The sequence below is a fragment of the Solanum lycopersicum genome, chromosome 9, assembly GCF_036512215.1.
Source record: "Solanum lycopersicum chromosome 9, SLM_r2.1".
Classification (NCBI taxonomy): Eukaryota; Viridiplantae; Streptophyta; class Magnoliopsida; order Solanales; family Solanaceae; genus Solanum; species Solanum lycopersicum.
The window spans coordinates 9,288,516-9,304,890 of NC_090808.1; the positions used below are offsets into that span (position 1 = coordinate 9,288,516).

Consider the following 16,375-nt stretch of genomic DNA (forward strand, 5'->3'; position numbering starts at 1 on the left):
TTCCAATCATAAACAAAGTGTCTTTTTGAATTTTCATAGTTTTTCTCTCACTTCTTTTTGAAACTGCTTGTCCATAATTCCTTTTGCTCAACAAGTTGACGAGTTTTTTGACATCTACGAGTATATCGTTCAACGGTTTGCTCCAATGAAAGTCTAACCATAGCAATGACGGGCAAGCCTCGATCTTTCTTTAGAAGTCCGTTGAAAGACTCTGAAAGATTTGTTGTCAGTACTCCCCATCTTTTTTCATTATCATGACTAGCAGTCCATTTGTCCAATGGAATTCGCATGAGCTATTCATATGCTTCTCTATTTTCTTCTTGAATTTCCCACATCAAAGCTTCAAATTTCCTTACTTGATGAGTTGTAGCAGCCCTCCACATAAGATTATTGAGGTCCCTATTTGGAAATTGAGATTGAAAATTACTTTTAAAATGTCTTAGAAAAAATCGATGAAAGGCCCGAGGTTCCTGCAATCGCCACAACTCGAATAAACTAGTCAAGATTCCTTTTGCCCTATCAGAGATAGTACAAATATCTTCTCTATCTTTTATCACATGTGCACTCAATTTCCTAAAAAACCATTTCCATGCCTCTTTCGACTCTTTGTCAACAATACCAAATGCAAGAGGAAAATTGTTATCATTTCCGTCAGCTCCAACAGCAATTAACAATTTTATCTTATATTTACCATACATATGAGTTCCATCTACTGAAATAACAGGACGACAAGTTTGGAACCCATCAATGCATGGCTTGAAAGCCCAAAATACAAACTTAAAAGTTTTTACCTCTGGTGAACTCATTGAATCTTCGTGTTTCCATTCCACAACTGTTCCAGAATTAAAGTATTGAAAAGCTGCAAAAAACTTAGGAAGCTCACTAAATGATTTCTGAAAATCACCATACACCAATGTAAATGCGCGTTGACGCCCAAGCCATGCTTTTCTATATGTTACTTGATGACCAAATTTTTCATGAACCTTAGACATGACATCCACTACCAACAATTTTGGATTTTTACTTATCTGATTTAAAAATAGAGATGCAATTAAATTGGTATCTAAGTTAGTGTGACCTGTTGTAAGCCCTTCAGTCTCACATCTATGATTATTAAAATACTTTCCTATCTTCCAAACGCTACCTCCAACCTTACGACCTCGAAGAAACCATGGACAACCCAAAGAATCATAAAATCTGCATATCACAGTCCACACGCTCTTAGTTGATATTACAATCTTAAATTCTTTATTTTTGCGCAAACTCCAAATTGTCACAGCCCGTTTTAACTTAGCTTTACTACTAAAATACATATTTTTTTTCTAAATCTTTTTTTGCATCCTCGACCCAAACAGAACAACATTTCATTTTGAATTCACGAGTAGAGATAAAAATATCTTCCTTAGTCTCCAATGTTGTAAAGTAAGGTATATCATTATTTTGCATTTCATCAAATTGATTTTGAAAATTCACCGCACTTTCATTTTGAGGTAAATATCCAATATCTTCATCGGATTCACTTTCAATGACTTTACTCTCTCCATCATCTTCTGAAGGTTCATCCTCCTCCAAATTTTCATCACTTCTTTGAGCATGTGCATCATTACACAAATCAAAGGTAGCTTCATCTTTTCTGTAAAAAAAAATAATTTCATGAAATACAAAAAAATGAAAATAATTAATTATTCATGCTATTAAATAAAATTAGTTGAAAAGATTATTCTACCTGATTTCATATTGATTGTGGCTACTCTCAATATGTCTTTGACTACCCGAGCCTTCATCAAATGATTGATGAATACCATGTGTTGCAGTGTATGTAAAATGAGGCTGACTAAATGTGGCAAATCCATAATTTTGAGCCAGTAAATTCTATGACAACCATGTTGATCATTCATTCGGAACAGATTATCTTGATTTATTGGTCTGATCTTTATATACATCTCCAAAAGATTTATATCAATCTTGTTCAAAAATTTCTGAGGAATGGCAAAAAAATGTACCAAAGATTGGTCATTCTCAATTTTGAACTCAATAAATCTTATAACATTACCTTGAAATGAGCATGGATATTTTCCAGAAATATCCAATTGAATATTTTCTCCATCAGTCCCCATTTTCTCATGCAACAATTTAATTAATTCAACGTATTGGTCGAAATAGACATGCTAACAATCATTCTGGCACATTCGTTATATCGAAATCCGTTCATTTCAGTGATTATTTCACCGCCCCAATACAAAGCAATCATCATGTTATCTTCAAAATTAGCCATAAAAAAATCCTACACACAAAAATAAGATGCATTATAGTTATTAAAAATATGTTATAAGTACATTACAATATATTGACAAGCCATACCTATTGAAATTTTGTGAGTATTGATTCAACAATAGGGCATATAAGCAGAAGCTTTGTAGAACATTATTTGAATGTGCTAAACATTCTACACAACCATTTCTTATAATGTTCTGTGGCCAACACTTTAAGAATTTATTTTAAAGTTAAAACGTAACATACAATAACGTTTTATTGGACGATCAAATATACAAGAAATCTTCACATACCCGTGACAGGATAGAATCGTTACTCATGGTAACATTTTAGTCTTAAAACGTGACTCAGGATAACGATTTAACGTCACATTTTATACAAAGATTCTCAGGTGGCAGACCTGTGATTTGATTTGATATAATCGTTACTCCAAGTAACGTTTTATATCTAAAACGTGACTCCAGTAACGTCTTCGACGTCGAATTTCGTACAGAGATTCTAAGGTGGCAGACTTGTGATTTTGTTTGACAGAATCGCCACCAAGAGTAACGTTTTCCCTTAAGAATTTACAAAGATTCGAAAGTGGCAGATTTACAAAGACACGTTACTGACGGTAACGTCTTAAGCTTAAAATGTTACTGTCAGTAACCTAATGCTTCTTAACGCCGTCTACCAAATACTTTTAGTCTGTTTATTTTTTGAAAATGAAATATAGCCTAATACGTTACTACCAACAACGTTTATACTAGTTTTTTAAAATTTCAAAGTTTCATATTATTTTGGTGAATTGAATGAAATAATAGATTATTTTGGTCATTCTCTCGGAATTTTTAACCAAACTAAGCCATTATATAAAATAATTTATCAAAGTAATACATTTTTCTAAAATTTTACAAAACTAGTATAAAAGTATTTTACGAAAATATTTTAGGGTATATTTAATTTTTTAAAAACTAACAGCATTAGGTTGATATACGTAACTGTAAGTAACGTTTTACTCCTAAAACGTTACTGTGAGTAACGTTTTAGGAGTAAAACGTTATTGTGAGTAACATATATCAATCTGACGCCATCAACTTTTAAAAAATAAAATATATCCTAAAACGTTACTGTGGAATACGTTTATACTAGTTTTGTAAAATTTTAGAAAAACATATTATTTTGGTGAATGACTTTATATAATGACTTAGTTTGGTTAAAAACTCTGAAGTTGGGGCACCATTTTTAAGCCATATTTTCATTCTCGATTACTCTTTTGAACAAAAAATTCTTCTAGTATTCTTTGAAGATGATGGCTGACATCCCATTGTGAATAATCTGCCTAGCAGTATTTGACTACGCTGGTTGGTTAAGCATAAGAGAGTTTTTTTTTTGCAATTGTTTCTTGTACTTGTTCCGCCCCTTCAGGTAAGACCTGATTTTCCTCTATACGCGTCGGATGAGGCCCTCTCGGTGGCTCCATACAGTGAAGCCTGGAGTTACTCTCCCCCACAAGGGTTGTTATATAGCCGATATAGGTATAGAAATTAGAAGAGAAAAAATAGTGTGTGTTTTTAACGAAGGATACCAAATTCAAAATACAAATTCTGGAACCTACAATATGCAACTTAAGTCAAGGCTACATCAGATATAAATCAAATATCTGATGCAATTTCACTGTCATGATCAGTTCTTTAAAAGGCGGGAATGTTTTCTACACTAAAGGGCGAGTCGTAAGCCTCCAGACATAGAATGTAAGTCTTTCAAAACCAAAATTTAAAATAAAAAAATAACACCCACAACATACGTTTGTACGCCCAAGGTGTACGTCTTAATGCTTGGAGCTTACGCCCCAAATTATAGAACTTACGTATTATGAATCTACGTCTTCAATTTATGCCCCAGAGCTTTTTGATACTCCCATCACCCGAGGATCGCCAGGGACTCGGCCCAAAAATGATTTTAAAAACACCGATTATGATGCATTCAAAATATACAACTGGATCTCATCAACAATACTTTCTCATGCTGTTGTCTCCATGGGAATGTAAGTTAGCTGACTACATGATACACATAAAATGACTCCTAAATGTCAAAAATATATGTGGTAAGGCTTCACTTACTGTTCCTCCAAAGTCATGAAATTAAAAAAAACTTCAAAGTTAAGCCAATATTCTTAAATGTGTGAATTTTCTACCGAACATCCATATGTAATTATTTATGACAAAAGTGTTGGTATAAATCCATAACAGAAATAATATTTGCGGTAATAAAGGCAATAAATGTGGAATACAACAATACGGTTAATCAACAAGAATAAAAGAGAAATAATGACACTAAGATTTTACGTAGAAACCCTCCTAAATAAGGGAAAAACCACAACCCGAGAGGAGCAACGAATATCACTATAGTAAGGATTTTACACTTGTATGTCTAAGTAAAACTCCAAAGACCACTACACATTCAAAAGAAATAATACTCTTTTGATTTTTCCACCTCACTACAAAATCGCTCACACTCTCTATTTTTCCTCACAGATTATTTTCCTCTGCGATGCCCCACTGTTCTTTTCTCTCCTTTGTAATTCTTTTTGGTGCATCTAGAATGAAGAATTGTCCTCCATTTTATAGAAAACAAATGCACTACCCTCCAAATGTGCTATAGAAGAAAAACAATTTTTTTTTCTTCATAGCTTACCTACTATTGAAAATTAAGTAAAGCTGAAAAATAATTCAGCACCAAATCTACCAAAATTTGAAATTGGCAGAAAACTATTGAAAGTTTGGTACATGGGGATGGACCCCACAATCTCCCCCTCCATACCCATTCACCCTGAAGGAGGTAGCTCTAGGCTTCTAGCTTGAGTACATGCCGACAAGTTCTTTGCATAACTCAAACTTGTTCCTTCATACCACCTTGGTCATCATATCTGAAGGGTTTTCACTAATAGGGATCTTCATGACTTGCATAGATCCGTCCTCTATCTTTTCACGAATCCAGTGATATCTCACGTTGATATGCTTCGTCCTTGTATGATACATGGTGTTCTTGCTCAAGTCTATTGCACTCTAACTGTCACAATAGACGACATACTCCTTCTGATGCAATCCAAGTTCTTGAAGAAATTGTTTCATCCATACCATCTCTTTGCCAGCTTCAGTAGCTGCAATATATTCTGCCTCAGTTGTAGAGAGTGCTACACACTTCTACAACTTTGACTGCCTTGATATAGCTCCCCCCTGAAAATTTAAACAAATATCCAGTAGTGAATTTTTTCTATTATCGACGTCATCTGCCATATCAACATCAGTATAGCTTTTCAAGATTGGATCAGATCCTTTAAAACACAAGCAATCTCTTGTGGTACCTCTTAGGTACCTGAGTATCCACTTAACTGCCTCCCAGTGTTCTTTTCCAGGATTTTCAAGAAATCTGCTAACAACACCAACTGCATGAGCAATATCAGGTCTTGAACACACCATTGCATACATCAAACTCCCCACTGCTGAAGAATGAGGAACTTTAGACATTCTCTCTTTCTCCTCTTTTGTTGTAGGACACATCTGTTTGCTCAACTTCAGATGACTCGCAAGAGGCGTGCTAACAGGTTTAGAACTCTTCATGTTGAAGCATTCTAGTACACGTTCAATTTACTTCTCTTGAGATAGCCACAATTTTCTTTTTCTTCGTTCTCGAACAATCTTCATCCCTAGAGTTTGTTGTGTTGGGCCCAAGTCTTTCATGTCAAATGACTTGGACAAATCTTTCTTGAACTTTGCAATCAACTCATTGTCTTGTCCTACAATTAACATGTCATCCACATATAATAACAAAATAATAAAATTATTTTCAGAAAATCTTTTGAAGTATACACATGGATCAGAATAGGTCTTTGTGTACATTTGATTTTTCATGAAATAGTCAAACTTTTTGTACCATTGCCTTGGGTCCTGTTTCAACCCATAAAGACTCTTATTCAATTTGCACACCATGTGTTTCTTTCTAGATACTTCAAATCCCACTGGTTGCTCCATATAAATCTCTTCTTCCAAATCTCAGTGAAGAAATGCAGTTTTCACGTCCAATTGCTCCACTTAAAGATCTAGACTAGCTGTTATGCTCAAAATAGTTCGAATAGAAGTCATTTTGACAACATGTGAAAAAAATTAATCAAGATCAATACCTTTCTTTTGTTCAAATCATTTTAAAACCAATCGAGCTTTGTACCTGACCAACTTGCCATTTCCATCTTTTTTGAGTTTAAAGACCCACTTGCACTTAAGTGGTCTTTTTCCTTTTGGAAGTTCAACTAGATGGTATGTGCCATTTTTCTGTAGAGTTCCCATCTCTTCATGCATGGATTTCATCCATTGGATCTTTTTTGGATGAGACAACACCTCCTTAAGACTTTCTGGCTCACCTTCATCATTGATAAGGACATACTCTGAGGAAGGGTATTTTTTTTATTCTACCCTTTGTCTTTCTGATCTCCTCAAAGGTTGAGATTGTTCTTCTTCTTCTAGGTACTCCATTTGCTCGGTATTATCACCAAGTTGCTCCCCCTTCTCAACAATATCATCAGGTTGCTCTTCATGCTCAGCAACTTCATCAATCGAACTTTCTGCACTTATGGGATGGTTAGAAGAAGAAGGAATTGTAACAAGATTAAGGACTATACCATTCTTTTTCTTGGCCTTCTCGGATAGATCATCAGCAGTTCTAACTTCACTTTCGAAAGATTACATCTCTGCTTGTGATGACCTTCTTCTTTACAAGATCCCATAGTCTGTACCCGAACTCTTCATCTCCATATCCGATGAATATGCAGGGAACTGATTTATCATCTAGCTTGGTTCTTTACTCCTTTGGTACATGTGAAAAAGCTTTACAACCGAACACCTTTAGGTGCGAGTAAGACATCTCTTTGTTGGTCCAAATTCTCTCCGGAATATCAAACTCTAACAGAACTGATGGACTACGATTGATAAGATAGCACGCTATCCGAACTGCTTCACCCCAGAATGTCTTGGGTAATTTAGCCATTCTGAGCATGCTACTCACCTTCTCAACAATGGTGTGATTCATTCTCTCAGCTACACCATTGTGTTGTGGGGTTTCAGGAACTGTCTTTTCATGTCTAATTCCATGGTTTGAACAGTACTCTTCAAATTCTCTTGAAGTGTACTCACCTCCATTGTCGGTTCGGAGACATTTTAGCTTTCGACCTGTCTCTCTTTCTATCAGAGCATGAAACTTTTGAATTACTTGAAACACCTGATCTTTGGTTCTCAAGATATAAACCCACAATTTTCGAAAAGCGTCATCAATAAAGGTAACAAAGTATTTATTACCTCCTATAGATTCTATCTCCATTGGACCACAAACATCAGAATATACCAAATCAAGTATATTCGACTTTCTTTCAAATGATGTCTTAAATGGAACTTATGTTGTTTATCAAATAAGCAGTAGTTACACGATTTTATCGTTGTACCTTTGGCAAAAGAGATGAGTAACTTTTTGAAAGAATTTGCAATCCTTTCTCGCTCATATGACCCATTCTTTTATGCCATAAATCTGCAGAATTTTCTTCGTGATCCGCATTTAATTCACCTTGGAATATTTCTGCATTTGTCCTGTATAACGTGCCACGAGCAACTCCTTTTGCAATCACCAATGCCCATTTGGTGAATCTCCATTTTTTATTTGCAAAGTAGTTCTCATATCCATCTTGGTCAAAAGCAACTCCCGAGATCAAGTTCATCCGCAAATTAGGTACGTGGCGCACATCTTTCAACACTAATGTGCATCCAACATTTGTTTTTAAGCAAATGTCTCCAATCCCCGCAATCTTTGAGTAACTTGCGTTATCCATTTTCACATTGCCATAATCACCGGCTACATATCTGCAAAAAAGATCTCTTACTGGTGTGGCATGACAAGATGTTGTTGTGTCGACCACCCATTCCGACTCTATATCTGCCAAGTGCATGCATTCTTCTTCCTCATTTATGAGGAGAACAACATTGTCATTATTTTGCCCCATGGCAGCTGTGTTGTCATCATTCTTCTGGCCGCTGCTTTCCTTTTTGACCCTTTTTAGATTTGGACAATCTCTTTTGAAGTGTCCTGGTTGATCGCAATTGTAGCAATTTCTGGCCTTCGATTTTGATCGGACCTTGGACTTTCCACGAGCTCCGAATCTACCATAGTTACTTGAGCTCCCTTGGTAACTTCTGCCTCTACTTTCCGTGAAGAGAGTCTGTCCGTGATTTTCAAGCCTTTTTCTCATCTTCTCATTAAGCAAAAGGTCTGATGTGACATCTTTTAACTCAATAGAGTCCTTACCATATAAAATGGTTGTTGTTAAAGTATCGTAGAAATATGACAGCGAGTTTAGGAGTACTATGGCTTTATCTTCATCCTCGATCTTTACTCCGAGGTTTGCTAGGTGCGTGATTAGTCCATTAAGTACATTTAAATGAGATAAAAATTTGTACCTTCACCCATATGTAGCGCATATAACTGCTTCTTTAGGTACAATTTATTTGTCAGCGTTTTGGACATGTATAGATTTTCTAACTTTGTCCAAATGTCACATGCACTCTCTTCATCGATGATGTTATTAGCTACAACATCTGTTAAGTGCAATCTGATTGCACTAGCAGCCTTTTCATCCATTTCTTCTCAATCCTCAAGTTTTATGGATTTGGGCTTTTTAAATTTGCCGCCTAGTGCCTTGTGCAAACCCTGTTGGATGAGCAAGTCTTTCATCCTTCTCTGTCACGTTGAGAAACCGCTATCACCGTTGAATTTTGCTACCTCGTACTTTACTCCAGACATTTTTTTATTGAGTATAGTATAATAAGCTGCAAAAAAATATTTCTGTAAATGAGCAGAACCTGTGCTCTGATACCAATTGTTGGGAATAAATGAGTAACAGAAATAATATTTGCGGTAATAAAGGCAATAAATGTGAAACACAACAATACGGTTAATCAATAAGAATAAAAGAGAAATAATGACACCAAGATTTTACGTGGAAATCCTCCTAAATAAGGGAAAAATCACGACCCGAGTGGAGCAACGAATATCACTATAGTAAGGATTTTACACTTGTATGTCTGAGTAAAACTCCAAAGACCACTACACATTCAAAAGAAATAATACTCTTTTGATTTTTCCACCTCACTACAAAATCACTCACACTCTCTATTTTTCCTCACAGATTATTTTCCTCTGCGATGCCTCACTGTTCTTTTCTCTCCTTTGTAATTCTTTTTGATTCATCTAGAATGAAGAATTGTCCTCTATTTTATAAAAAAACAAATGCACTACCCTCCAAATGTGCTATAGAAGAAAAATAAAAAAAATTTCTTCATAACTTACCTACTACTGAAAATTAAGTAAAGCTTTTATAAAAAACAAATGCACTACCCTCCAAATGTACTATAGAAGAAAAATAATTTTTTTTTCTTCATAGCTTACCTACTATTGAAAATTAAGTACAACTGAAAAATAATTCAGCACCAGATCTGCCAAACTTTGAAATTGCCAAAGAGTTATTCAAAGTTTTTTACATGGGGATGGACCCCACAAAAAGACACCTTAACTTTATACAATAATAGTAAAACAAATGCCACAACACTACTATATCAATATATCCTTGATCTTATAGCGTTAAGCATGTTACGTAGAAAAATGAAATTAAAATTTCGGAAAAGGGCCTAAAATACCCTTAAAGTATTGGAAATGGTACAAAATTACCCTCTATCCACCTATTGGCTCCAAAATACCCTTCGCACCCACATATTGGGTCCAAAATACCCTTGTCATCCACCTTTTGGTTCAAAACTGACCACTTATTTGACGATTTTATATTTAAACTATTTAAATATTTTTTAAAATACGTGGCGCTCAACTATTTGTTATAATTTGACTTATTAGTATATTTATAAATCAATCCACTATCCACCCCATTACTAATTAAATCCCTCTAAATTAATGAACCTGTCACATTATTAATGCAAGCTACTGCTAATTGAGTGTTTTTAAAAATTACAGAAGTAATTATCATACATTCAAGTGGCTAAATAAAAGTCACTGATAAACTGAAAAGTCTGACTATGTTCATCTTAATTATTCTTACGTTTCAAGTATGTGATGTTACTTCATAGGTAACTTTTTTTCAAAATAATATATTAAAGCTTTAAAACAAATCATAAATATTTATAAAATTATATTTAAAAAAAGTGCAAGAATTAATTCGGAAAGTATTACTTCTTTACCTTTAATCATAAATTCTAATTCAATTTTAAAAGAAAGTGTCCTCCTAAATAAGCGGCTCAACCTAAATTTAATTGGGGCTTCGATTCGGACTCGAATAATTTTGAATGTCATTTTCAGAAATCAATAATTTCATCGTGTTTTAGTAGTGTTTATGACGATTTTGATATTATAATTGAATTATTAAACGGGTGAGGTCTAGTTAGTAATGAGTAGGTAGTGGGTTGGTTTATAAATTATAATTATAATCAATAGTTGAACGCCAAGTAATTTAAAAGATATTTAAAGAGTTTAATTTTAATACAATTAAAAAAGTGGTCAATTTTAAACCAAAGGTAGATTACAAGGATATGTTGGAGCCAATAGGTGGATAATATGTGAGTGAAGAGTAATTTTATATCATTTTCAATACTTTAAAGATATTTTAGGTCTTTCTCCGTTAAAATTTTACTTAAAATGGAAAGAAATCATTCCTGTATCAACAGTATGTCATTCTCTCTCTTTCTATACAATAGGCCGCCTCAAGAATATTTTTATCTAGTTGACGTGAGAGTTGGCTTTTCAAATGATAAGATTGAAGAATATATTGATATTCTCATCTAAATGACCATTTCAAAGTCTTCCTATAGTCAATCTTATAGTACATGCCTTATTGGCCAAACCCCCCCACTCACCACTTAATAAAATGTGTTTTTTCGTTTATTTTCTTAATTATTTTGTTTGTGTGATCCTTATTATACATTGAATTATGTGACACTTCTTTTTCTCATGTCTGAAAAAGCAGGAAGTTTTGATATTTTAATTTTGAATTTAGTAATATGTTCTTATAATCATATTAATGCTAAAAATATTTAAAATCATAAATTGACTCGGGACAAATTATGTACTGAGTCATTGATTCTTTAATAAATAGAATATGCCATCTTATTTTTTAATATATATATATATATATATACTAGTTTTAAAAACGTGCGCTGCACGTTTACATTTTATTACAATCTTAAAATTTATGTAAGTTTGATCCCATGTCTATAAATATTTATCATAATATATTTTTATAAATACGCTAAAGCTTGTATTGAATATGTTTATGTATAAAACTTACTTTTTGCATCCAAAAGTAATTGAAAAGAAGTATTTCACATATAGTCTTCTAGACTAAAATATCTAAATATATGTTTTTTTATACAAATACAAGGATGACAACTAATTCTTTTCATTTAACTTTTAGTTATTTGTTTGAAAAATAAGATATGTGAAATTATGTAAAATTAATTAAGATAATATAGCATTTGGTGATACGTGGCATATCAAGGAACTCTTGCTCCAAATCTAAAAGTGCACGTAAACATCACTAACTTGGATGCTATTTTTTTTTATACACTTTGAGCTGGTACTTAAGTGAATGCAATAAAAAATAGGTAAGCCACATAATATTTAGATATGACCATCATTATTATCTAAAATGGTTTTCTTTCAAAGATTGTAGCTAGCTAGGTATGATATGAAACAGGAAAAACTGAGCTCTTATAAAGTAAATGGAATAAATTTAATGACAAAAGATAAATGTAGCACCTTTTCGATGATCAATTTACATAACATAATTAAGTGAAATGACAAAGAAAGGAAGAAGAGAGATTTCATCTCACTTACCCAAAGTATGTAAATAAGTGAAAACGCATTGAATTCCTTCAATAGTTGCCTAAAATTAAATATCAAAAGAGAATTTATCAAAACATGAACATGTATTAGTTACTTACTATGTTTGTTAGAAGGTCAACTTTGTGAAAAGATGAATTTTAACCTCCATAAAGATATTCAACATCCATTTCCATCACATTTCAAGCTCCATATGGAGTTTTAGAATGTACACATACATTTTTCTCCGATAAAAAAAATAAAAAGATATAATGAAAGTGATTATTGATCCACCAATGTGTTTAGAGTGAAATGAAAAATTTATTTAATAGTCATGCATTTCTCTCATAAAGTCATAATCAATATCGTACAACTCTTCATTCACCCTCTTTAATAACAGAAGTGAACAACTATAGATAATGGGAGAGTAATTTAGATATGAAGAAAATCAAAAGTCAAAAAACTGTTGAAATAATATGATATAGTTATTATTTAATATTTAATTTATTAATAATTTATAACATTTTAATTAAATGTAGGGGTAAAACGATGTTTTTTTCCTAATATTTTTTTAATTTATAATAAGGATAAAATCATAATTTAACTTTCAACTTTTTTTTTCATACTTTTAGTAATATATGATATGAATAAAAATAAATGGCCATGAAATGATAACTTTAATGAGAATATATATCAGTGTTTTTTTGTCAAATGTTCAACTTAAGTTAGGGTCAAATAAACTGACATGAAGAGTACTAGTTGCAACTTAGAGGGAAGTAGTGGCGCTGTCATAAAAACAATTTTTAGCAACAACAAATATATATATATTAATAAAGAATTTTAAAATGTTCAGTAACATTAGTTAAATGTCATTAATATTAATATTATTAAAGGCTTTAAAAATATATACATTAAGTGTTAATTTTTACTAAAAAATATAATTAGTGACAATTAAATTATTACTGTCAATTAATTATCGTTAATATTATGTTTGATAATCGCTAATGATATTTTTGATATTGTGTGGCATGAAAAGATATCAATTAAGATTGATTAAAAATGACTTCCATTCAATTCGAATGTGTTTTTAAGTAAGTCATTAGGGAGTTGGTTGAATCATTTATGTTTCATGAGTAGTAAGGATGAGTTGCATTCCATGTATGTGTATTATGATTAACCATTTATTGAATTAATTCTAATTATTTATTCAAGGTATAAAATCTCAAAGTTGTGTTTATATGACTAATAACTAACTAAAAACAAAAACAAAATAGCTAATTATGAACATAGATTTGATTAATATAGTAAAAGACAAATTTCATGGTAGGTGTCGTCCCCTTTGTTATCTTGCAAATCACAAATTGATTTATTGATATACTCCCTTCTTTAAAAAAAAATGAACTGTTTTTTTTCCAGTCGGTTAAAAATGATGATTTCTTTCTTTTTTTTAGTAACATTTTTTATTTTAGCTTATTACGTGGTATGTTTAAGATAACAAAATTAAAGGGCAATTTTATACATTTAAGTCAATTTTAATTTAGGACCACAAGATTTAAAAGTCTTTTTTATACAATTAAACTCCGTATCAAGTCAAATCAAATCATTCTTTATGAAATGGAGAGAGTATTCAGGAAGTTGATAATATGATTATGGTCTCTTCCGAGCCTCTAATTTCCCATTCTTGCTATAGCCTCATACTCATTTTGTTAATTCATGATATGTGCCAACTTTTTTATTATTATTATTATTATTTATTCAAAATAATTGAGAAAAAAGTATTTAAACTATAAAAAAGGTTAATATGAATTTAGATCTTCATATTTAATTTAATCCACTAGAAAAGGATTGGTTATTTCATAATTAGCTACCGAAATTTCTTGCCCAGACACCCTCCCTCCCCCTTCTTTCTTTCTAAATTGTGCTAAGAGAAGAGAATAATAAGAATTCTCTAATTTTTAATACCGAAATCATTAAATGATTTCGAATTTCTAAAAAAAAAACATTAAAAGTATCGAAGTGTAGATCCAATTCGAAAAAAAATAAAAATAAAGAGATTAGACAACATAATAATAAATAGAATAATTAGCGATGGATATGGTGATGAACAAGGCAGGTTCGTATTTGATTGGTCAGAAAGCTGGCAAGGAATTCAATTCCGTCACCAATGATCTTAACGTATGTAATTTTCTTTTTTACGTTTTATTTATTTGATTATTCAAATTTTGAAGGATTTGACATTGGAATTCTATAATTAATTACGTATGTTTAATTTATGATTTGGTAATGAAGATTGAATTTTATTGTCTTTTTGAGAGGGTTTATAAATATATAGAATTCATATGAAAATTTTGTTTTCTTTTTCTTTTATAGCATATATGTTTGTTCTAGAGTTTTTTGTGATCTAGTTTCTTTTTTATAATCTTATTTGGAGGAAAAAAAGTTATTTACTTCCACGTGAGGATGACAGAATTGATGAGAAATTAGATGGGGATGTGAGAAATGGGAAATATGGTACTTTGTTGAGTTTTATTATTTATAATTATAATTATTTGATATTCGAAATTCATCAATTTGATAACCTAGATTCTAATATAAATGTCTCTGTTGGCATTGACAATAATTTGTTTTTCAAATATAGTGGTACTGCACATAAAATTGTTGGAGGAACAAAATGGCTAGTCATCTTAAACAATAATCTTACTTGGGGCTACATGGAACTTTTTATAATTTTTCTTCATTCTGACCTTTTTCTCCTTCAAAATTAGAACTTGCAAAACAGTATTACCGGAGGAACCAAAAAGCTCGTGAACAAAATGAAAGGTTAGTCTTCTGCTTGCATAACTCGATCGAGAGAGAAGTATTGAGAACACCTTTAAATTTAACGTGAATTATTAGTTTCATTTTCAAACTATATATTAACAGCTATAGAAATGCCCTTATATTTGACTAATTGAACTTGAATACATCCTTAAGTTCTCACCAAGTTTAGGGGTCAAGACTTGTTATGTCATGTGAAAAATCGAGGTTGTGTAAGTCGTGCTTTAAGATTATCAATAGTTCATAAATGAAACAAATAATTCACTCCAACTAGGGGGTGTTTTCAATGATTTCTCCCAAAAGCTCCATTATCCCCTACTCCTTTTTGCTCTTTTTTTTTTCTTTCCAAATTTTGGTTCTTAAAAGTTACACCGGTGTTTATTTTGGCCTAAATTTTTATTTCATAATATTGAAATAAACTGCGTGATCATTTCATCAAAAAGTTTAACTTATTTTATCAACAAAATTATCTCCTTATCACCTTGGTATTCTTTTAATGCCCTGATACAATGTTAAAGTATGTTACTATCTCATCTGATAGTTAAAGCAGTTAGAGAGTTCTATGTAAGGATGATGATCCCTACTATATATTTTGTAGGAAAAACACAAAGGCCATTACCAGAGCTACTAAAGGAGTATGAAATTCCAACGGGCATTTTCCCTCGCGAAGCAACAAACTACGAGTTTAATGAAGAGACAAAGAAACTTACTGTCCATCTACCGGAGATATGTGAAATTACATATAGAGATGCATCGATTGTACGATTCAATAATACAGTTAGTGTACATATAGAGAAGGGAAAGTTAGATGAAATAGAAGGAATGAAAACAAAAGTAATGTTCCTTTTTATAACGGTTAGTGTTATTTTGTTTGAACAAACAGAAATTCATTTCACTGCTGGATTGAGAAGAACACGTCCAAGAAATGCATATGAAGCCATTAGAGATGGAATTGGGATAGACAAATTCTAGTGAGATCAACTAACTCTCAACATTGAGTTTTTCGTATGATATGATACTTTCTTGTTAAAATTTTGGGGAGAATTGATTTTATAGGTTATGTATAATTTTTTTTAGTTTTATGAATTTTTGTGAGAGATCTTCTTTTTACAAATATGTTTTAGACTTTCTTGATTAGCATGACAATACATTACTATGTGTCAAAAATTAAAAAAAAAAAAGATTCATAAGTTATGTATTATCATTTTATAATGAATTTATTCGATAAAATGTCATGACAACTATTATTAATAAACAAGAGGAAAAATACCACTAAGTTGTATCCAAAAAACTACAATTACTACTTGTAATTAAAAGTGACTTCTGAGAACAAACTTAAATAAAAATCATACTCCGGTCCACTCTTGTTTATCAGGATAAG

The 16,375-nt window shown here is 31.9% G+C and overlaps 1 protein-coding gene across 1 annotated transcript; it reads left to right on the forward strand.

Annotated features, from left to right (window-relative positions):
* Window positions 1-12,381: 12,381 nt before the first annotated feature.
* Window positions 12,382-16,091, forward strand: LOC101263447 (uncharacterized protein At5g01610-like). Its single transcript, XM_004246243.4, has 3 exons — window positions 12,382-14,352; window positions 14,943-14,997; window positions 15,593-16,091. Exons 1-3 carry the CDS (start codon window positions 14,266-14,268, stop codon window positions 15,964-15,966), a joined length of 516 nt encoding a protein of 171 aa, XP_004246291.1. The 5' UTR covers window positions 12,382-14,265; the 3' UTR covers window positions 15,967-16,091.
* The last annotated feature ends 284 nt before the right edge of the window (window positions 16,092-16,375 follow it).

What these genes read in the sequence shown, in the direction of transcription:
- LOC101263447 (XM_004246243.4), top strand. Translation starts at nt 14,266, where the DNA reads ATGGATATGGTGATGAACAAGGCAGGTTCGTATTTGATTGGTCAGAAA. An exon ending in CCGTCACCAATGATCTTAAC is followed by an intron (nt 14,353 to 14,942) that starts GTATGTAATTTT and finishes CTTCAAAATTAG; the next exon opens with AACTTGCAAAACAGTATTAC. An exon ending in GCTCGTGAACAAAATGAAAG is followed by an intron (nt 14,998 to 15,592) that starts GTTAGTCTTCTG and finishes TATATTTTGTAG; the next exon opens with GAAAAACACAAAGGCCATTA.